Below are 23,621 nucleotides of genomic sequence, written 5' to 3'. Positions count from 1 at the left end.
ATCAATAGAAATTGTGAAGCTAAAAAATGTTCACATGAGCATTTTCAAGTAGGAATCGCTTCTACATTCTTTCTCGCTTCGGTCAGACAAAGTACCCTCACTGATGTATTTAATTTCAATATCTCATTTTTACGTTTGTGCCATTATCGACTATCAAGAGGTACTAGTCGTATTCAAAACTTTGATATAGAGCTTCTGCAGCAACATATTTGTGATTTTTATTTTGTTTGTTTATCAGTTCGTTTTAACTGTATCAGTGTCAATTCACTTTTTATTGTAACCATTTTAACAAATCATACTTTTTCTAGCGTTTACTTGCTTATTATTTTACAATTTAACACCTTTACCGTTGTTTTAGCTTTTCTCTTAATTTATTTGAACTGCCCAAAACACTTTACTCATGATATAAAGTTTATATGTTGTAATGGTAAATGTTGTATATGTTAAATGAAAATAAATCTTTTGTGCAGACTTTTTATTGCTTAGGCAACGCCGGGCATTCCCCTAGTAATCTGTATATATATAGTATATGTAGTTTACACTGTAAAGTAAAGTGCTCAATAATCGAGTCAATTAGAGCTGTGTATGAAGTTTATTAAAAACTACAGGTTAAAATCATTACTACTAATAGTTTCATGCAATCGCGTTACAATCTTCAGGTAGACCTGAAGATTCCACCTGAAGATTGTAACGCGATTGCATGAAACTATTAGTAGTAATGATTTTAACCTGTAGTTTTAAATAAACTGCATATACATATATATATATACATATATATATATGTATATATATATATATATGTATATATATATATATATATATATATACCTCTACTATATAAACGGCAAAAAATCTGTCTATATATTTGTGTGCGTGTGTGTTGGCCCACCTTATAGAGCGGTCTTTCCTTTTTTCGTCGTACGAATTTTGGTCATACGAAGCGAATTGAATTAATATGATATGAGTAGTAAATAAATTATAGAGCGGTCTTTTTTTCATTCGGTCGTACGAAGCCAACTGAATTAATATGAGTAGTAAATACCATACTTTTGGATTATTAGCCGCTACTTTTTTCTGTGATGATTTGAGCCAAGCGGCTTATATAAGGGTGCGGCGTTTCTGTGGTTTTTCTTTCATCGCTAGGGCCCATTAACCGAAATCTCCAGTTAGTGCGCCTCTTTACAGTGCCAACGGCACTGTTCCGTTTTAAACAGCAAAGTTGCTGCCGTGTTCGTGTTAAAAAGCACCGTCCTGAGTTCTACGGCCTATACAAAGGTGCCTATACAGCTATACAAATGTACTACTCATTAAATAAAATAAATTAATGAGTAGTAATTTACATGTAATTAATATTTACTGCCAACGTATCGAGAAGGTCACGTGAATGTTTGTTTCTTGCGGCCACTAAAAAAAACGCTGTTCTCACCTACTAAATTTCTACATCAAAAAGGTAAGTACTTCTTATTCAATGTTGTATTGTCTATGAATTGCCACACCTCTACTACATAACCCTTTCACTTGCGTCCATGTACAAATTTAGCTATCGACCTACTGCCAGCCATTTTGCCGGTATTGCTTCATGATATGTATACACAATATTTTTTTCAATTTCAAACTCCATCTAGAACGTTTGTTTTGGTTATATATTTCGTTTTGCCAACATGTTAACAAACACTGCTATGCAAAAAATTCATTGTATCTATACTTTGTGCATTAATAAAGCGATGTGAAGCTACGAAGCTAAAACGGTCCTCTACAATGTTCCTTATTCTTACAAAACCATTACTTTCACCACCATCAGAGTCAGTGCTGCTATTGCTATTTTAATTATCTGTGTAATCACAAAAATCTGAATCGGCTATAATGTCAACATAAGTAGTTATTTGTTTTCTAACTCATAGGCGTTTAAAGAACTTACAGAGAAAACGTTCGTTTTTAGGTTGGAAATTACCAAACAAAGATTAAAAAATTAAACTAGGCTAATTTTATAGAGAAATCTTAGGACAACACTGTCACTACCATAAAAGTCCTAAAAATCGTTGGTTATGTTATCAACGAATAATAAAATTCAGTTACTAGCAATTGCTGGTAAAATCGCAAAAATGCATCTACGTGGTCGACCATAAAAAACACATAAATGAGTCTACTTCAGTGAAAGGGTTAAAAATGTTGGATTTTCCACTGTTTGTGATAGTAAACACGCTCATTTCCTTCCGCAGTCCAGTTACTTTTACTTTTTTTTAGCTACGAGTACTGCAGAACTACAGCTACTACAGAACTTGCACGGGTACTGCTACTGCGTTTTACCTACTAAATTGCTACTTCAAAGATGTAAGTACTTCTCATTCAATGTTGTATTGTCTATGAATTGCCACACCTCCACTACTTGAAAACCTTGGATTTGCCACTGTTCATGATAGTAAACATGTTCATTTCCTTCAGCAGCTGAGTTACTTTTTTTTTCAGCTACGAGTAGGCCTACTGTAACTTACTACTACGGAACTTGCACGAGTACTCCGAAGGTTGCGATAGGCGATGGTGAGAAGAAAGAGAGCAGCTGGTATCGACTTACCGTCACCCTGCTTTAGCCACGACCAGTTGCACGTCGCCTGCTCAAAAGTAGGCACAAGCCGAAAACTGTTTGTTCATACACCCGATAGAAAAACAAAAAATGTTGTCTATCCGCAAGTGTTGCGTTGAACTAACATTGTGTTATTGTTATGCCATGTTATGTTCTTCATGTTCTGCTATATCACATGCAGCATTTTCTAACATATTTTTCAGTATATATATATATTTTCATGCATTCGTTTTCCTTATTGTATCTCATAAAAAGGCTATCATGTTGGCGTTGTTTTATTATTGTAAGGTGCTAATGCTGTATCTTCCTTGACATCATACTGTCTGTGCTGTTATACGTATAAATTTTATCGACACAACCTCATTACTGTTTATATATACCATGTCAAAACACAGGCTATAGATGAAGAACTGGTGAACCATGATTAGTGTTTTAAGCATGTAGAAGTCTCCATTCAGTAAAAGCTGGCAATAACAAAATATTTTGTATAATTTTTTACAAGATGCAAAATTTTTCAATACTGCCAGTTTGAAGAACTTCAGTTTGCTTAGCAATGTCAATTTCATTATCAGTTCTCTGTACACAAATAGGGCAACTCCGATTTGAGTGGTTTGAGACTGATGCATTGTAGACTAGCTGTAAAACATATTGCAGATTTCCATTGTTCTCCTCAACATTATTGACATGTATATGTGTATGTATACTCTGATCAGGGCAACAATTTCAGTAGACTGCATGTTTGGAGTTGTTTTACAGTATGAAAGACAACTCTTAATAAACCTCATGCTGCACGTGAATCTGTTTCCGTAGGTGGGTACTGCAGCTAGTATATATATATATATAAACATCTGTATTGTTTGTCTGTCATTCCTGTATCCAGGTATAGCAATTAAAATCTAGGAACGAAAAATTCGCTTCGCACTGGAGTTGAACTCCGAACCAGCAGTTCTTCAAACAGGCGAGCTAACCACTATGCCGTCCTTGCTATACTATGGAATAATTGTGCACATACTTTGCAGCGCTTGCAAAAGTACTATTGGTTACTACTAGTACGTTTGAAGATCATGATTGCGTGAGAGATCATGACACGTAACATAATGATTATAAGCGCAATTATAAGCACGGCTCTTATTATAGTAAAGATTTAGACTAGCTTAAGTTACTCAAGTGCGTTTGGTAAAGAAACAGCCAATGGCAACCACATTACCTGCCACTGTTTATAAGCTGTTTTTATTACCCATGCAATGCCGGGCATTCCCCTAGTATTAAAATATAAAGAAATTGCACCAATCCAAGCTATTCCAGTAGCAATTACACCGATCAAAACTGTTCTAACAGTAATTATACCAATGGAAGCAATTCTAGTAGCAATTAAACCAATCAAATCAATTATTGTAGCAATTACACCAATCCATGCCATTCTAGCGGGAATTATACCAATGGAAGGAATTTTAGTAGCAATTACACCGATCATAGCTGCTGTTGTAGCAATTATACCAATCCAAGCCATTCTAGCAGGAATTACAATGGAAGTAAATGGAGTAGCTATCTTAAAGGCAATTACACCGACTAAAAATATTTTAAGTGATGGCTTCATTACAATTTAGTCACTTGATAGTGTTTTTTAACCAGCAGCCATAGTAGTGTCTGTAGCATTTCAAAACTAGCAAGGCTCTCAACAGGTTTATCCTTTAAACAATTCCTGTAGCTTATCTCTGATCAGACTAAAACAATGAATGACTTTTTAATATGCAATAGAGGGCTTACCTGGTTGTTTCACCTCGCATAGGTATTTATTCCCACTAGTGTAGTGGATGTTTATTTCTTTACCACAGGATCCGGTGCTATTCTCTGGCTCTGTGAGAGACAACCTGGACCCATTTGCTGAAAGTTCAGATGAAAAGCTCTGGAATGTTCTGGAACAATGTGAACTGAAGAGCTTTATTTCTGAGCAACCCAAACAGCTGTCTGCTGAGTGTGGAGAGGGAGGACAGAATCTCAGGTGACCCAGCACACGTTTTTACACATCTTCATCTCACAATATATTTGTTTGTCACGTTGAACACCGCAGCATTTAGACATGCCTGTTGTGTTTGGATAAACAAGAACGGGGTTGAAGCTACAAGATTTGTGATTCGTAAGCCTTTGATCATAGTTGATGATTGTTGCCCGTTAATACGTGTCCAGTTCATTGGTTATAGCGTTGGTCAGAGGCAGCTGCTCTGCTTAGCCCGAGCACTTCTCCGCAAGACTAAGATCCTCATAATGGATGAGGCGACAGCAGCAGTTGATATGAAAACTGATGATGTCATACAAAAGACTATTAGAAGTAAATTCTCAGATTGCACGGTTCTGACTATTGCCCACAGGCTGCACACTATCATGGACTGTGATAGGTTAGTAAATTACTATCGTGGTCTGTGATAGATTAGTAAATTACTATCGTGGTCTGTGATAGGTTAGTAAATTACTATCGTGGTCTATAATAGGTTAGTTGTACACCATCATTGACTATGATTGGTGGGTTATATAGGTCTGTGATTATTATGGCTCCTGTCCTCATTTCTTTTCAGAATTATGGTTATGGGTGAAGGTCGTGTTCTTGAGTTTAATAGTCCAGAGAATCTCCTCACCAACCAGAATAGCTTATTCTACACAATGGCGAAGGAGGCTGGCATAGTATCATGAGTAATAGAAGTTTTGGCTCTCAACGTTGTTACTGTTTGTACTGGAGAAAGTCTTGTTACTGTTTATACTGGAGTAAAAGTCTTGTGCCATTGATCCAATCACCCTCTTGCCATAGCCTTTGTAATGAATGCTGGATATCATGTCTACAGCCAGTTCTACAGCTCTTGTTAAATCTTTTTGTAATAAAGTGTTGAAATAATTTCAATTTATTCATTATTTTCGAGTTTCATTTAAGCTTTAAAATGATAATATAATATTAATGTCATCTGCTGTAATTAATTAGAGTGTTATTATTGGTAACCGCTGGTTAGAGTCATCTCTGTTAATTTGTACTGTAGTTACCTTTTGCAACTAGTAGCTTCCAACCTTGAGTAGTGGTGGTGTATACATCAATGGGGGACAAACGATGTTTTATATCAAGAGCTGGATATGTTATTCCCGCAATAGTAGGAGGTGATTTTACTAATACTTGAACCGCAGTATAAGATAAACACTGCTCTCTTGCACTGAGAGGAAAAGTTGCATTATAACCATGTAGTCAAGTCTGTTTTCCGAAGCAGTCAAACTTTAGTAAGATAAACTATTTTTCTCACTCTTAAATAGGGAATTGTCTTTGAAGTTGTTGATAGCCATGCGTGGGCAACCATTTTAATCAAGCCGGAAGGAGCGAGTGACAAAAATATTGTTTGACCCGTGGCAGCAGCAGATTGAGTTAATCATAACCCCCTACTCACTGTATCTGGCCAGTGTGTCAGCAGTAATGTACAGACTCATATTCAGGTTGTCAACTAGCTTTGTGAAACTCAACTTTTACTAAAAATATAGATTCGAATCCAAATTGATTCAAATCTTTTCCTCTCAAACTGGATGTTTTGTTTTCTCAATACATTGCTATATTTCCTTTTAATGCTGCTGTAAATGGGTTGACACAATCAAAAGGTCAGAAACCAGTGATTCCAAATTTAGGTAAGTAGAATCAGACAGCCTGCACCGAAACAGTAATTTAGCTGTTAACTTACAGAAGTACGAATCCATACAACTGCGGCTGATCCATTAAAAGTATCAACAAGAGTGGACCGTCATTTAAAAGTGGTACACACCAAGGATTGTTTCCATGAATAAGCTAATTTTAAATAGTTCTTCGTTCACTGACCATTTCAATAACAAGCGAGTGAGTGCATTGGCAATGGACTAACTTCACTCAATTCAACGGACAGTAAGTCAATTGAATTATTATAATTCAAGGTAGGCTATCCAGTGAAAATTCAACCCCTTTTTTGTTTCCGTGAGTTGAAATAGAAACTTGCACATTTGTTTCATAATATCTAAATGCTTCTATGCAGCAAAAATTTATTCTGTTATAAGCTTTGTAGCCATTTATTGACGATGTCCGAAAGACACAGCTGAAGGACCTCGAGTTGGTGACGGCATGATAGTTTTGAACTACAACTAAAAATTTATCACTTGACCAATACATGACCACCAAAAACAATATTCTATGAAAATTCCATTTATAAAATATGAGGTTGATATCGGATTGATGTTCAACCAAATATTTCACCTGTTTAGGGTTTTAGGCTATGAGCAGAATTCTTTTAAATCGATGAGGAAATAAATTATTTGCTAACAGGTAGATTAATTCACTTTATAGGTTATTACACTTAGGAGAGAAAAATACTCTTTATAGAGAAATTACTCTTAGGTGTGATATAAGCATATCACATAAGTAATTACTAGAAACTCACAAATGCTCAATATTTAAACATTTGTATAAAATGGCTTTTTATAAATTTGAGTATTCAACTCATTTTAGAATCACTCAGGGATCTTTACATTCAATCCTAGCTAGATTCAGTCATATTGTTACTGCAAGGCGCCGTGACCAGAGCCGACGAGACCGGCCTCATGATCACTGGCATGGCTGGGCCTCCCTATCATAGAAGTAGGCCTGATCGCCGATGAGCCGGCCGCCATACCAAGAAGAACAAAAAAGGAGGTGGTGCCTATTGAAAAGTTTCGCTATAAAAGGTGCCTGTTACAATTGTTGCAGTTTGCGCATACTCTACGAGCTTGTCATTTGTTTATTGCATATGATTTTGTGTATACATATAAATATTTGTGGCGAAATATAAATATTCTAGTTATTAAAACACTCGGAGTGTTTATTTATCTGACTGCTTTGTGGAAAGTAAAAAAACGAGCAGTTTCTTTCACAATATTCGCATTTTATGCTGATTTAACACAAACTCATTAGTAATATGTCATACTACACTTTTTCAGTTGCAAGCCTAAATTTTGTTGATTGTATCACCCATTAATTAAGATAGGCACATTAGTTTCAAAAAATGGCTGCTACATGCATGGTGCACACTGCCAACAACACCTGGTATACATCATTAGTTTGTTCTGCATTGAATGCTGTTTTTATCCACAAAGGTTTTGTGTGCTAAAGAGAACAGCGAGTCAAAGGGACAATAATAAAAAAAAAATTATATCAATAGAAAAAACTATCATAAAACATGAACATAGTGTACGATTAATGTTTAGTTAGTTAACAAACTCTTAAGTTTTTTGTTCCGCAATTATATCGATTCTTTTGTTTGTTCAGAGAAAACCTTTACGTTAGATGTCAAGAAATATCTCTTAAGCCACCTTAATTTCTGTTAGCCACATTAATCTGTTGTTAATGTTGAACAAGCTAGTTAATATTATGCTGTCACATAATATTATATTTGCTTTTATCTTACATTCGTAAAGTAGATGTATGTGAAAGTATTCGTTATCTAAAAATATTTTCATACACCGATTAGGTTTTTTGCGTCTGGAACACAATTTAATTTCTGTCAATTCAATTATTCAAGCTCAATCGTGGAACAAATTCAACTCATATTATTGAGGTTTGATTCCAAATTAAGAGTTGAATATAAACCGCAGTTAAATTTCACATTATGTTATGTTATTTTTAACCATTAAAATTGCTATGATATTGCAATAAACGCTAGGATTACTACCCAATGTAAATTTAATTGGATGGTTGTGTTTCTGACATTTTTGGAGATTTGCATACATTAGAAGTCATTCAAATATTTAACTTAATCATTTCGCAGAGCCTGCCAGACATGACTAGCATTTATCAGTCTTGGTCCCCTTTTTGTCTAATAACACAAATCCTCTGGATACAACTTGATCCCAGGTTGTTGAGAGTTTTCGGAGCAATTTGATATTTATGGAAATCTTTAGTTGAAATGAATATAAACAGTCTCATGGTTTTGTATGTTTGTGCTGGTCGGATGGTGAGTCACTTGAGGCTCTATACAAAGAATTTAGTCGATCCTGAAAGACTTTATAGCAGAAAATGTAGTCTCACCTGGAAGAATTTGGCAATATTGGTAACATTTCAGACAGCAAGAGAAGCTTCCATCCCTACATATTTAATATGAGTTATACAATAGGCATTCCATAACAAGTACCTTTTTTAGTCCCCTCCTTTATACCATCCATGCTCAACTCGTTCTCCAGTGCCACATGCATGTTTCTTCCATATTGTTTACAGAAATTATGCCAATACTTAAATCTAGTGTTTGACTTTAGAGTGGTTACTTTGTCTAGTTCTTGCATAAATTTAATCTCGCAAGACACCCACAGAGACCCTTTGATGGGTTGATTTGCAGCACCGAGGCAAGCTGACAACCTTGTATGGCTTGATAAATCTTCCAGTAGACTTGGTCACCTTTTTTATACCGCCTTAACGTCTCATTAAAAACTAGAGGTTTCAAAAACAGCCTTTTTTTTAATAGTTCATGTTCATTATAAAATGTACTATAATATACCAGTATATTATAGTGTATATAAAATAGCACAGATAAAAAAGCATTGATTGGAGTAATGAGCGTCTATATGGCAACTTCACTAAGCTACTTGGGGTGTGTTGTATACATGTATAATAATGTGTGTGCATAATTAGCTGAACACCATATAAATTGAGCTGATAGTTGCAATCATTTAGCAATAGCGTTGTACTACTATGTGCTACTATGGTGTATTTGCGTGCAAGGGCTGACAGCAATTAAGAGACTATTCCAGCTTCTTTTGCCATTGAATAAAATAGACTCAGCTTGTTTTCGAGGAGAACCTGTGGACTATCAAACTCAGCGACGTGACCTTCACTCATAACCATAATCCTACAAACATAGAAATCATGTCTAAGAACGTGATAAGCCTATTTTTTAACTTTAATACATAGGCACCTCTTTGGCATGGCTAGCAGGATGCCAAAAAACTGCCTGTATCATAAAAACAAAGGTTGCACCGGAAGTGATAAAAAATTTAACAAATGTCTTGAACTCCGAGGCGTTTTAAAAATGTTTCGCAAGAAAGAGCACTTCTCAGATTCACTTGAATGTATATTTTCTCCGTAATTTCATAAAACAAATAAAAAGGTGAACCTAAGTCTAGTGACAACATATAACTGATACAGCAAAGTAACTAACAGAACATTCATACATATAACTGATCTACTACAGTCTATGACGGTATTTCTATGATGGTAAGTCTATGACAGTATTAAAACTGACTCATCATCGTACATGATGGAATATAACTAACATATCGCAGCACATGATATCAAGTACTAACCTATCACATAATATATAACTAACCAATATGGCACATAACTAATATAACTAACTGGGTATAGCCAATGATAGTAAATGATGAATCTATCACAGTTCATCTATATATATATAATATATATATAAAAATATAAATAATATATATATTATATATATATAATAATAAATCTCAATGTTTGTTGTTTGTCTGTCATTTGTATGTCCAGTTATAGCGATAAAGTTTTAGTAATGAATAGTACTGGATTTGAACTCCCGACATTCAAATCGCAAGTCTACTAACAGCAGGCTTAACAACAACGCTAAGCCAATCTTATCACACCCATCGCTCTTACCATATACAATACAATAGTTTTGTGATTGCACACGCCAATTTAATACAGTGCGCCCTCGTGTTGGGATGCCCTAGTTATAAGATTTTTTTCGCCTTGCTATATAGAACACAATGTTTTTTCGTTGATTTTGTCTTCGCCATAAGAGGACGAAATCTTTTTCGAATTTTTTCCGCCATACCGATATCAACGAGAACTTCTCTCAAAATTAAATTTGACAGTCGGTGTACTGATTACAACGAAATAACGAAAATTCCAATATGCTATTTGCTGAAATCTCTCCCACAACGCCTGAAAGAGATATGATGCTCACTCTCTATCTCAGTTCAGCATTATTCGTTATAAGTTATAGTAAAAATGAAACCAAAATCGGTGATAAAATTTTAGCCTACGCCAATGTTGAAGTTTAGTAAAATAATACTAAAACTTAATTTTAAGCAAGTTTTTCCTAAGCTAAATTCATTTAAGTTAAATTTAACGCTTATGTTATATGTCTATCTTAAAGGTAAGAGCTTCCCTCGGTACGTACTGTACCGTGGGGAGTACGATAGTACAATATAATGTTACATTTTCTTGCAGATCATAACCACTAAATACGCTAAAATTACTCTAGGTAACTAGAATTACTAAGGTTAACATATTGTTACTAATTTTTAATATGTGCAGTACATATATAAAATTTTGATGATTTTTTACCAGGGGGTGTTTCCATTAATTAATTACAATGGGTTTCTATACCACTCAATACGACATGTTTGCCTTACGATGCCAACACTAAAACGAATTAAAATCATAATTGCATACCAAATTGTTTTTCATTGTAATCGTTACAGTTGTTTGAAAAAGTTTAAAAACCTTTACAGCTGTTTTATTTTTCCCTTAACTTATTTAAACTGCACAAAACACTTTTCTCATGAGATGAAGTTTGAAAGGTAGAGTGGTAACTGTTGTTATATGTTAAATAAAAATAAATTACCATGGCAACGCCGGGCATTCAGCTTAGTGACAGTATATTACTAACTTCTCATAGTAAATTACTAACATATTACAGCATGGAATGACTAACCACAATGACAAACAACTAACCAAGATGATATACAACTAACCTATCACAGAACATGATAGTAAATTGCTAACCTATGGCAGTCGACGATAATAATTTACTAACCTATCACAGACCACGATAGTAATTTACTAACCTATCACAGACCACGATAGTAATTTACTAACCTATCACAGACCACGATAGTAATTTACTAACCTATCACAGACCACGATAGTAATTTACTAACCTATCACAGACCACGATAGTAATTTACTAATTTATCACAGACCACGATAGTAATTTACTAATTTATCACAGACCACGATAGTAATTTACTAATTTATCACAGACCACGATAGTAATTTACTAATTTATCACAGACCATGATAGTAATTTACTAATCTATCACAGACCACGATAGTAATTTACTAATTTATCACATACCACGATAGTAATTTACTAATTTATCACAGACCACGATAGTAATTTACTAACCTATCACAGACCATGATAGTAATTTACTAATTTATCACAGACCACGATAGTAATTTACTAATTTATCACAGACCACGATAGTAATTTACTAATTTATCACAGACCATGATAGTAATTTACTAATTTATCACAGACCATGATAGTAATTTACTAATTTATCACAGACCACGATAGTAATTTACTAATTTATCACAGACCACGATAGTAATTTACTAATTTATCACAGACCATGATAGTAATTTACTAATTTATCACAGACCACGATAGTAATTTACTAATTTATCACAGACCACGATAGTAATTTACTAATTTATCACAGACCACGATAGTAATTTACTAATTTATCACAGACCACGATAGTAATTTACTAATTTATCACAGACCACGATAGTAATTTACTAATTTATCACAGACCACGATAGTAATTTACTAATCTATCACAGACCACGATAGTAATTTACTAATTTATCACAGACCACGATAGTAATTTACTAATTTATCACAGACCACGATAGTAATTTACTAATTTATCACAGACCACGATAGTAATTTACTAATTTATCACAGACCACGAAAGTAATTTACTAATTTATCACAGACCACGATAGTAATTTACTAATTTATCACAGACCACGATAGTAATTTACTAATTTATCACAGACCACGATAGTAATTTACTAATTTATCACAGACCACGATAAAAATTTACTAACCTATCACAGACCACGATAGTAATTTACTAACCTATCACAGACCACGATAGTAATTTACTAACCTATCACAGACCACGATAGTAATTTACTAATCTATCACAGACCACGATAGTAATTTACTAACCTATCACAGACCTCGATAGTAATTTACTAACCTATCACAGACCATGATAGCAATTTACTAACCTATCACAGACCACGATAGTAATTTACTAACCTATCACAGTCCATGATAGTGTGCAGCCTGTGGGCAATAGTCAGAACCGTGCAATCTGAGAATTTACTTCTAATAGTCTTTTGTATGACATCATCAGTTTTCATATCAACTGCTGCTGTCGCCTCATCCATTATGAGGACCTTAGTCTTGCGGAGAAGTGCTCGGGCTAAGCAGAGCAGCTGCCTCTGACCAACGCTATAACCAATGAACTGGACACGTATTTACCGGGCAACAACCATCAACTATGATCAAAGACTTACGAATCACAAATCTTGTAGCTTCGACCCATACTTGTACATATATCCAAACACAACAGGCATGTCTAAATCCTGCGGTGTTCAACACAACGAACAAATATATTGTGGGATGAAAGAGGTGTAAAAACGTGCGCTGGTCACCTGAGATTCTGTCCTCCCTCTCCACACTCGGCAGATAACTGTTCAGGCTGCTCAGAAATAAAGCTCTTCAGTTCACATTGTTCCAGAACATTCCAGAGCTTTTCATCTGAACTTTCAGCAAATGGATCCAGGTTCTCTCTCACAGTGCCAGAGAATAGCACTGGATCCTGTGAGGAAGAAGTAAACATCCTCTAGAGAAAATGATTATTATTGATAGGTGGTGAACACTAAAAAGTCATTCATTGTTTTAGTCTGATCAGAAATAAGCTACAGAAATTGTTCGAAAGACAAACCTGTTGACTGCCTTAATAGTTTTGAGATACTACAGACATCACTATGGCTGCTGGTTAAGAAACTATCAGGTGATTAGATTGCAATGAAGCTGTCACTTATGAAACTGAACACCATCAGTGTCTATCTAATGATCTCTTGAACAAATTCATAAATTGAACAAACGCTTGCTGTGACACCACTGCAAACAAGGGCAATAGTTATTACTTGGAAGAATAAAATAGACATTGATACCTACCTGAGGCAGTATCGTTAGACTACTACGAAGTCTATGCAGCCCCAACTGAGATATGTCTACTCCATCCACTTTAATGCACCCTTCCTCAGCCTCCAACATTCGAAAGAGTGAGAGTGAAAGTGAGGATTTGCCTGCCCCTGTTCTTCCTACAACTCCTACTTTCTCCTCTGGCTTTATAGTTATACTGAGATGTTTAATAGCAAGATCGAGCTCAGGGCGATATCTTGTTGAGTAGTTGTCAAACTCCAGCTTGCCTGCGGATGGCCAGTCGCTGAAAGTGATAATCACACAAAGTTGACTAGCAGATCGACTACTAACAGACCAAATTAAAGATAAAATGAATAAAAATACCCTCAAATGGGCAAATTTGAGAGTAGACAATCCTGCGAATGGTTAAAATCCGCGAATGGTTAAAATCCGCGAATGGTTAAAATCTGCAATGAATTTGTTTTGCAGATATGTTACTTATAGAATAGAACAGTCAAATAGAAAGTTAAAAACTTGCTATACGCATGTGAAGGTTTTGCACTCTATTGCTAGCTGGTTTCGCAGATTAATTTATTCGCGTACAAATGTATATATTTCTCCGAGAATAATATAGTCCGCATAAATTAATGAAAAGACAACTTTCAAGAAATATATCTCCATGAATAATATTGTCCTGCAGGGTATAAGCTTTGTTAAGTGCAGCGCCCAAATTATACATCTAATTTAAAGCAGACAATGTATAAACTAAGTTTCTAAACTAAGTCATCTAGAATCTCCAAGCGTTCAATTGACAGTGACGGTAAACATTGCCCTAATAGTTAAGATGAATGTAAGGATATCAACCATCTTAATGCTGTTCTAGAGATTCTGTTCAAGTGTAGCAGAGATGACTGTAAATTGAATTTCAATTTAGGAATGTAAATATTTGGTGAAAGGAAGTGCAACCATATCCCAGCTTTACCAGATGATTCAGGCAGCCATCGGCCATGTGAACTTCAGTTGGTTGTAAGACTAGTCTTCAATAATAGGCAATTATTACCTCATTGGATTCCGGTCGGATGAATAATCGTCTTCCTTTTCTACCTCAATGTATTCCTTAATCCGTTCGATGGATACGATATTTGTTTCCACAGTGGACACTGTCCAGACGAACATGGTCATCACATCAGTTACCTAACGATAAAGCCTCAAATAATATTACTACACGATAATGGCGATCAGGTTGTAATATTATAAACATAAATTTCTAAAATACAACAGCTTTACACAACCATCAAGTACGACAGTCACTTTCTGAATACAGGAGCTTATCAGTTCAGAATTTGCAAATTGTTGCAAATGGTAACTTTCAAGAAGGATTATTTTGGTTGTGAAGTGTAAGAGGTGAAGTTTTATGTGCTATACTTTGAAGCACTAATATCATAGTTATAAACCAACTATTATGCATTATGTATTACAAACTAACTAACATTAACTAACTATGTTATGCGGAGTGTTACGATATACTGAAAGTTATGATACACAGGGTGCTACTACACAGAGTGTTAACAAACACATTATGCAGGCATTACATTATGCGGAGTGTTACGATATACTGAGTGTTATGATACACTGGGTGCTACTACAGATAGAGTTAAAATGCACATTATGCAGGCATTACATTTTGCAGGGCGTTACCTTATACTGAGTGTTATGATACACTGGGTGCTACCACATACAGTGTTAACACACACATTATGTGGGCATTACGTTATGAAGAACATTACGATATACTGAAAGTTATGATACACTGGGGGCTACTACACAGAGTGTTAACATACACATTATGCAGGCATTACGTTATGCAGGGCGTTACCTTATACTGAGTGTTATGATACACTGGGTACTACTACACATAGAGTTAAAATATACATTATGCAGGCATTACGTTATGCAGAGAGTTACCATATACTGAGAGTTATGATACACTGGGTGCTACCACATACAGTGTTAACATACACATTATGTGGGCATTATGTTATGAAGAACATTACGATATACTGAAAGTTATGATACACTGGGTGCTACTACACATAAAGTTAAAATATACATTATGCAGGCATTACGTTATGCGGAGTGTTACGATATACTGAAAGTTATGATACACTGGGTGCTACTACGCGCAGAGTGTTAACAAACACATTATGTGGGCATTACGTTATGCAGAGTGTTACGATATACTGAGTGTTATGATACACTGGGTGCTACTACAAATAGAGTGTTAACAAACACATTATGCAGGCATTACAATATGCAGAGAGCTACGATATACTGAGAGTTATGAAAAACAGAGCGTTATAGTACACTCAGAGCTATGATGGCTAGAAGTTAGGATAGGCAAAGTCTAACTATGCACTGTCTGTTATGGTATACACGAGCATTGTGACAGACAACGAGTTATAATAGACAGAACATTAAAATAAATAGAGTTACGATGGACAGAGAGTTACAATGAAAAGTTACAAATAGACAAAGAGTTGTGATACACAGCATTTCTATGCAAACTGTTGAAAACTAAAACCCAGCGGTCATACTACAGTGCACCCTCGAGATACGATTACCCTGATATACGATTTGTTAGCCTCACCATACGAATCTTATTTCACCATAAGAATTAAACAAAATTTTCGTCCAAGTTTAAATTTGGCAGTCGGTGTGCATATTACGTACATCAAAATAACAAAGACACCGAAATACTGTTTGCCGAAAATATTTTTACAACGCCTGAAGAGACGCGATGTTCAGCAATTCTTGTGTGTAAAACAGTAATATTTTCCCTTTAAAACCATTAGCAAAGTTGGAGTTGCGATCCCTTCAAACAGAAGGTCAGTCAGTGGTCAGACAACGCCTCTCTCCTGCTAACAAAAATCCAATTCATCACGAAAACAGTATCGTTCGGGCTTTCTCGCCGAATTAGGTTGGAAAAGGTTTTAAACAGGTCCACAAAAGGTATAGTGAAAGCGAAGATAGAAACTGATAAGTGATAACAGTTCAGTAATAAAAAGTTGAAATTCAGTAAAATAGTTCAAAATACATACTAAAACTTAGCTGTAGGTGTGTGTGCGTGCGTGTGTTTAAAAAGCTAAATTTATTAGAGGTAACTTTTTGAAGGTAAGAACTACCTATGGTATGACTGCGCATAGTACATTATAATGTTACATTTTATTGCAGATCATAAGTTCATAACCACTGAATACACTAGATTCAATAAAGTAACTGTAGGTAACTATAGTTACTAAGGTTAACATATTATTTTGTTACTAATTTTTAATATGTACAGCCCTCATATAAAATTTTGACGATTTTTAGCAGTGGATGTTTGCACTATATAATTACTATGGTTTCTATACCCCTACATACGATTTTTTCACCATACGATGCCAACCCCAAAACAGATCAAAATCGTATCCTTAGGGTGCACATTTGAGAGAGAATAAGATAACTCCAGATTTGAGAATCTATTCAATAACTATATTTAGTAATTATGAAAACACTAGTGGGCCTGATGGAAAGCCTGATGGATGAGGTTGAAGAGTGACATCTTGTACAGATATTCCTATTAAGGATGAAAGAAAAGCTATATACACTGCATATTGCAAACTATAATCTAGTACAAAATTGCATGTTTATGTAAACAGAAATGGATGGAAGCATAGGTTATGCATGTGGCATATCATATTTTGACACATGGTGCAGTATGGTCCTTTCGTCAATGAAGGGTATAAGCTATATATATGGCATGTTATACTTTGACACATGGTGCAGGTATTCCTATGACTAATGAAGGGTATAAGCTATGTATACGGCATGTTATACTTTGACACATGGTGCAGGCATTCCTATCGCCTATCGCTTTTAGTTGCATAAACATGACAACATAATAGTAATAATCCTTAAATAGTAATAAATACCTTATGAAATATGAAAAACTCACCTGAATGACCAGAGAGAGCGCAAGGCCAGTTAAACTAGATGTCATGTGTAGGCTGGGTATCCTTACAGAAAGCACACAGAACAAAGCTGTCAGGCATAGTAGGACCCCATTGAGAGTGTACATGCGAACATCAAGCCAGCTGCAACAAAAATCATTGAGTCTAAAAAGATATAGGCCTATATGTATCTGTATATATAAAGCTAAGAGTTTGACGTCTGTCTTCCGCTGTCTGTTTGTCTGTCCGGCTATAGCGATAAAAATCAAGCAATGAAAAATTCATACCCTAGTAGGTTTGATCTCGGAGCCTCCCGTTCACCAGGCGATAAACTAACCCATTGCAAACTAATCTTTGCATTGATATGCGGGGAATTCATTTGGCAATATGCGGCGTTTTCTCGGTTAAAATAGCGACTCTGGGTTAAGGCGCAAAGTCACTAAGGCGTGCTCTCACAGCTCTTATTAATAACTTTAGCAACATGGATACGAACTTGCTTAAATTAGTCATTGACAATGGCCCGAGCTAATGGCAAACGACTACATTACCTGCCACTGTTTATAACATGTTTTTTACTACCCGTGCAACGCCGGGCATTCAGTAGTATATATATAAATCTCAAAGTGTGTCACGTCTAACACTGTCTGTCCCGCTATGACGATTATAATCTAGCAATGAAAATTGCATTTCGTACTGAATTTGAACTCATGAAGAGCGTAACAGCAAGTTTGTAAACAAGCGCACCCAACCACAAGGCCACACTGTTCTTACCATTACTGCCACATTACCGTTATTACCACATTACCGTCTGTTACCATTACTGTATACCATTTTCTCAATTGCGCATGCCAAATTATTAATTAATACAGTGCGCCCACAGGTCGTGATGCCCCTGTTATAAGATAGGTCGTGATGCCCCTGTTATAAGATGGGTCGTGATGCCCCTGTTATAAGATGGGTTGTGATGCCCCTGTTATAAGATGGGTCGTGATGCCCCTGTTATAAGATGGGTCGTGATGCCCCTGTTATAAGATGGGTCGTGATGCCCCTGTTATAAGATGGGTCGTGATGCCCCTGTTATAAGATGTTTTCGCCTTACTCTAAGAAACACGATGCTTTTTCATCATCATCATACTAAGGCGAATTTGTTTTTCGCATCAACATCATATATCAACAAAAAACTTCTCTCGAAATTCAAATTTAACAGTTGGTGTACTGATTACAACAAGATAGAAAAATTTTGATATGCTATTCGCCAAAATCCCTCCCACAACGCCTGAAAGAAATACACATTGCTTGCTATCTCAGTTCAGCGTTATTTGTTATAAGTTATAGTAAAAACGAATTCAAAAACAAATAAGTGATAAATTGTTAGTTGAAAGTTAAAGATTAGTCTGGTAAAATACATACTAAAACCTTCAAGTATGTGTTTAGCAAACTAAATTTATTCAAGTTGAAATCAACGTTCCTGTTATACATCTGTTTCAAAGGTAAGTACTCCCCATGGTACCTACTGCATGTAGTACATTGTGATGTTACATTTTCTTGCAGATCATAACCACTAAATACACTAAAGTTACTGTAGGTAACTGTAGTTACTAAGGTTAACATATTGTTCAGTTACTAATTTTAATATTTACAGTACATACATGTATATAAATTTTGGCCAGGGGTTGTTTGCATTAGATTCGTTTGGTGTCTGTCTAGCTATAGCAGTTTGGTGTCTGTCTAGCTATAGCAATTGTGGTATTATACAGTAACTGTGGTATTATACAGTAACTGTGGTATTGTAAAGTAACTGTGGTATTGTACAGTAACTGTGGTATTGTACAGTAACTGTGGTATTGTACAGTAACTGTAGTATTGTACAGTAACTGTGGTATTGTACAGTAACTGTGGTATTGTACAGTAACTGTGGTATTGTACAGTAACTGTGGTATTGTACAGTAACTGTGGTATTGTACAGTAACTGTGGTATTGTACAGTAACTGTGGTATTATACAGTAACTGTGGTATTGTACAGTAACTGTGGTATTATACAGCAACTGTGGTAGTGTACAGTAACTGTGGTATTGTACAGTAACTATGGTATTACAGGTTTGTATCAACAACCTTTTCTTTTTTCTTATCACTTACAGTTGGTTCAGGGTCCATTATTACAAAAAATTTACGTTAAGTAAAGGGGAGTGCACACATTCAATAACAATTCAAACCGATTTTTTTACTTTTCTCTCCACAGCAACGTCTATGCTGCAAAGAAAAAAGTAAAAAAACGTACAAGTCTACAATAAAGTAAAAAAATATAATAAATACCCCAGTTAGCCCTTATCTGTTATTTTCTCTCCCAATTGAGGTAAGAGAAAAAATGATGCTCCATGGGACTCCTAGCATTCAAATCGAATTTGGGAATTTGCACCGATTTGGTACATTATGTATTATAGAAATTCTTACATAAAACAATGCAAAAAATTTCCCTAAATTCTTTAGGTTCAATTGAATTTACGTAAGAGGTTCACATTAGAGGGGCATCTACTGTATTGCATGACAAGAAATATTGTCGAATCTAGCTGATGTAAGTATGATAGAATATGCACAAGACCCCTGAGACTAGAGCATATGTGATCAACTACTAGCAGCCAACTACATTGTATTTACTAACCAATCAGCAAACTCATCAAAGTACTGGAAGATGTTTTGTTTCTCAATCTTATTGATATTATCATTCATGAACCTCTCCTGGTGTCCATAGGCTCGTATTGTCTGGCAGCCATTAAGGGTCTCACTGAAGTGAGCGTATATGGGAGAAGAGGCCTTAGAGAGGAGCCTCATTAGCTGTCTAGAGGTTGCGATGTAATACCTCTAAAATATGCAACAAAGCTGATCACTTCTATTGATGCACTATAAAGGAGAGGTGCAGATCCAACTACAAGATATCTTTATGTTCAGAGATGCATTTCTAATGTACATTTGACATTACATTACATTCTAATGGCACATCGAGTTACGCAAGTGCATATCATACAGAATTCAGGTCAACATATCGAATGGCTTTGAAAAATTCTGCCAAGATGCATTTCATGTTATAAGACTGAAACACACTGACCGTAAAAGCTTGACAAATTCAAACTTGTGGGTTGAATATGAATGGTTTTAGCTCTAACTTAGCAATGAGTAAGTCTTTCAGGACTTGTGAACAGAGTGTAGACTTAACAATGAGTCAGTCTTTCAGGACTTGTGAACAGAATGTAGACTTAGCAATGAGTAAGTATTTCAGGACTTGTGAACAGAGTGTAGACTTAGCAATGAGTAAGTATTTCAGGATTTGGGAACAAAGTGTAGACTTAGCAATGCAAACGTTTCGTGGTAAAATGATTAAACTTGATTTAACTTAAATGAGATATAGTTTAAATTAACTCAATTAAAAAATTTTCCATTATTTTTGTTTTATCTCAAATTTTTACTAATTTGATTACTTTTTTGAGTTTTTACAAAACTGCCAAGTTTCCAGATGCCTTGAGATACAAAGTCTCCAAATTGAATCACAACGTTTTCAGATGCCAAATCTTAAGATACAAAGTCTCCACATTACTTTGTATTTAAAGACAAATACTGGCTGAAATTTTGGCGTACATCAAAAATTTGTATGTAGAGGTTTGATTATAATTTATATTTTTTCTTTGTTTATATTTCTCCCCTGAATTAACTACTATGTGCATTTATGTGGTAGTTGTTGCACGCATGCTAAGCTGTGGAATGACTCAAACGAGTTACAGTGTATTCTTATGGAAATATTCGATCTAACATACAACAGTTGTAACATGTAAAACAGGTCTGTGATCAAACCTCTATACAGATATTTGATTGTTCAACATACTAAACAGGTCAGTGATCGAAGCCTCTATGCAGATATATGACTGTTTTGACTTAAGCGTCATCTGTGAATTGTTATTTTTATGAAATAGACACTCATGGGCTCAGACCACGATTATGACTACTTTGTGTTGATATTGGCCATATGCCACCAACAAAAATAAACATTGCACGCATTGTGTGAGTTTGGCCAATGACAAGTAAAATTACAGTTAGACAGAAAATACATTGAATCCAATGAATATGCCACATTTTCTCTATCAAGAGAAACAGTTTAGCCAAATCATCCTATCAATTATTAATCAATTCAAACCAACTGCACAAATAGACTCGTTCAATTGATTTGTTCAGCGTTGATGCCTGACACAGTAAATTTACCACTTTACTAGGTAAAAAGGCTAAAAGTAGATCCTCTAGCACAGCACTGCTTCCTGTCAGCATTGTAACTCTTTTAATGCCTACTTGAAACAATGAGCCAACGCATCATTTTCGTGGCAGCCTTCATATGAGTCTGTAGAGTGCAAGACTAGACCTGATAGCAAAGGTGCAGCTTTCTACACATGCAAACAGCGACTTCAATGAATACACAGAGTACACCGGTAATCAAAACTTGCTTACCGACACGTTGATACCTTGTACTTTTAGCAATAGAGGTATTAAATCTGACAGTATACTGTAACTACGTATGCAGGAATTGATGTTGAAGCAAGCATAGCAGAACTATGTCAGCATAGCTAACAAAGTACACTAACAAGTACTTTGTTATTAGAGCCTTACCTGGACATAAACATAGACAGCGATTATTGGTATGACAGCTAATGTAAACAAAGGGGTGGCGTAGATTATTCCTCCGATGCTAGCCAACAAACCAACAAGAATTACAGCCATTTGCAGCAGTGACCCGCCAAGCTGGTTATCTGAAAAAGAAAAGACACATATTTGTACCATGTTCAGCTTGGTTCCCATTAACCAGTCCAGGGATCTAAAATCTCAGACCGTTTGGGTAGATCACCAGTTTCTTCATGGAAATAGTATTTCAACCTGCCTTCTACTGTCATGGTCGTTCCATTTCAGTTGATGGTCTGAACTAAGTGATGAATTGATTGAGAATTGTAATACAGTAAACAATGGTACAAAATTATAGGATTTAATTTACAGAACATGTAAAACTCTAGCGGGTGCATTAACTCTATGACTCTATTAACTCTATGAATATCAATATTTATGTCCAAAGACTTACGCAGTTGAAAGTGAAAACAGCAGGTTTTGTGTACAGAACTAAAACTAAAGGGACCACAACCAGACGAAGAGAAGTATAAAATTGCTTCCATTCTATGACTGTAAACAGGGTTTACTATGACTCACCTACAATATCGACATCTTTGGAGAAGCGATTGAGTATCATTCCTAGTGGCTTGATCTCAAAGAAAAGAATCTTAGCCTTAAGTATGTTGTTAAGTAGAGACTTGTGTAGGTTGCTACTAGCTTGGCAGAAACAGTAGGCAGCTAGTAGGGTGTAACTCAACACAGTCAACACTGAAATATATAAAGGAAGAAAAATAACAAAAACTTTTTACTGATTATTATAATACTATATTAGTTGCTTACCTAGTCCTATATAGTTGACATGCTTTAACTCAGTGCGAACCAGAAGCCGCATAGTGTGGCTCAGAACAGTGTTTGCGTACAGCGTTGCATCGGCCATGAGCCGAGTGATTTTAGTAGGATTCATTTCATTAACAAAAAACAAAATTTTTCAGGTGAGTAGTCAACTACAGTGTAGTAGTGAGTAGTTAACTACAGTGTAGTAGTGAGTAGTCAACTACAGTGTAGTAGTGAGTAGTTAACTACAGTGTAGTAGTGAGTAGTCAACTACAGTGTAGTAGTGAGTAGTTAACTACAGTGTAGTAGTGAGTAGTCAACTACAGTGTAGTAGTGAGTAGTTAACTACAGTGTAGTAGTGAGTAGTCAACTACAGTGTAGTAGTGAGTAGTTAACTACAGTGTAGTAGTGAGTAGTCAACTACAATGTAGTAGTGAGTAGTTAACTACAGTGTAGTAGTGAGTAGTTAACTACAGTGTAGTAGTGAGTAGTTAACTACAGTGTAGTAGTGAGTAGTCAACTACAATGTAGTAGTGAGTAGTCAACTACAGTGTAGTAGTGAGTAGT

General features: G+C 35.5%; 2 protein-coding genes across 2 annotated transcripts in view; one reads left to right on the top strand and one right to left on the bottom strand.

Annotated features, from left to right (window-relative positions):
* The window catches only part of LOC137400306 (ATP-binding cassette sub-family C member 2-like), a 40,088-nt gene extending 34,670 nt beyond the window's left edge, over positions 1-5,418 (top strand). Inside the window, exons 13-15 of the mRNA XM_068086634.1 lie at positions 4,417-4,583; positions 4,783-4,977; positions 5,155-5,418. Coding sequence (XP_067942735.1) covers positions 4,417-4,583; positions 4,783-4,977; positions 5,155-5,269 — 477 coding nt within the window. The 3' untranslated portion in view covers positions 5,270-5,418. The remainder of the gene's footprint in view (positions 1-4,416; positions 4,584-4,782; positions 4,978-5,154) is intronic.
* Positions 5,419-9,029: 3,611 nt separating this feature from the next.
* Positions 9,030-23,621, bottom strand: part of LOC137401179 (multidrug resistance-associated protein 1-like) — a 37,992-nt gene continuing 23,400 nt past the window's right edge. The window contains exons 11-19 of the mRNA XM_068087564.1: positions 22,818-22,988; positions 22,230-22,369; positions 20,242-20,441; positions 17,588-17,726; positions 14,654-14,787; positions 13,627-13,897; positions 13,098-13,264; positions 12,700-12,894; positions 9,030-9,450 (exon numbers count right to left, since the gene is read on the bottom strand). Of these exons, the coding sequence (XP_067943665.1) occupies positions 9,336-9,450; positions 12,700-12,894; positions 13,098-13,264; positions 13,627-13,897; positions 14,654-14,787; positions 17,588-17,726; positions 20,242-20,441; positions 22,230-22,369; positions 22,818-22,988 (1,532 nt within the window). The 3' untranslated portion in view covers positions 9,030-9,335. The remainder of the gene's footprint in view (positions 9,451-12,699; positions 12,895-13,097; positions 13,265-13,626; positions 13,898-14,653; positions 14,788-17,587; positions 17,727-20,241; positions 20,442-22,229; positions 22,370-22,817; positions 22,989-23,621) is intronic.

This window comes from Watersipora subatra, chromosome 7, assembly GCF_963576615.1.
Source record: "Watersipora subatra chromosome 7, tzWatSuba1.1, whole genome shotgun sequence".
NCBI lineage: Eukaryota > Metazoa > Bryozoa > Gymnolaemata > Cheilostomatida > Watersiporidae > Watersipora > Watersipora subatra.
Note: the sequence above shows the minus strand (reverse complement) of the source record. Positions and strands in the feature narration are given on the sequence as shown.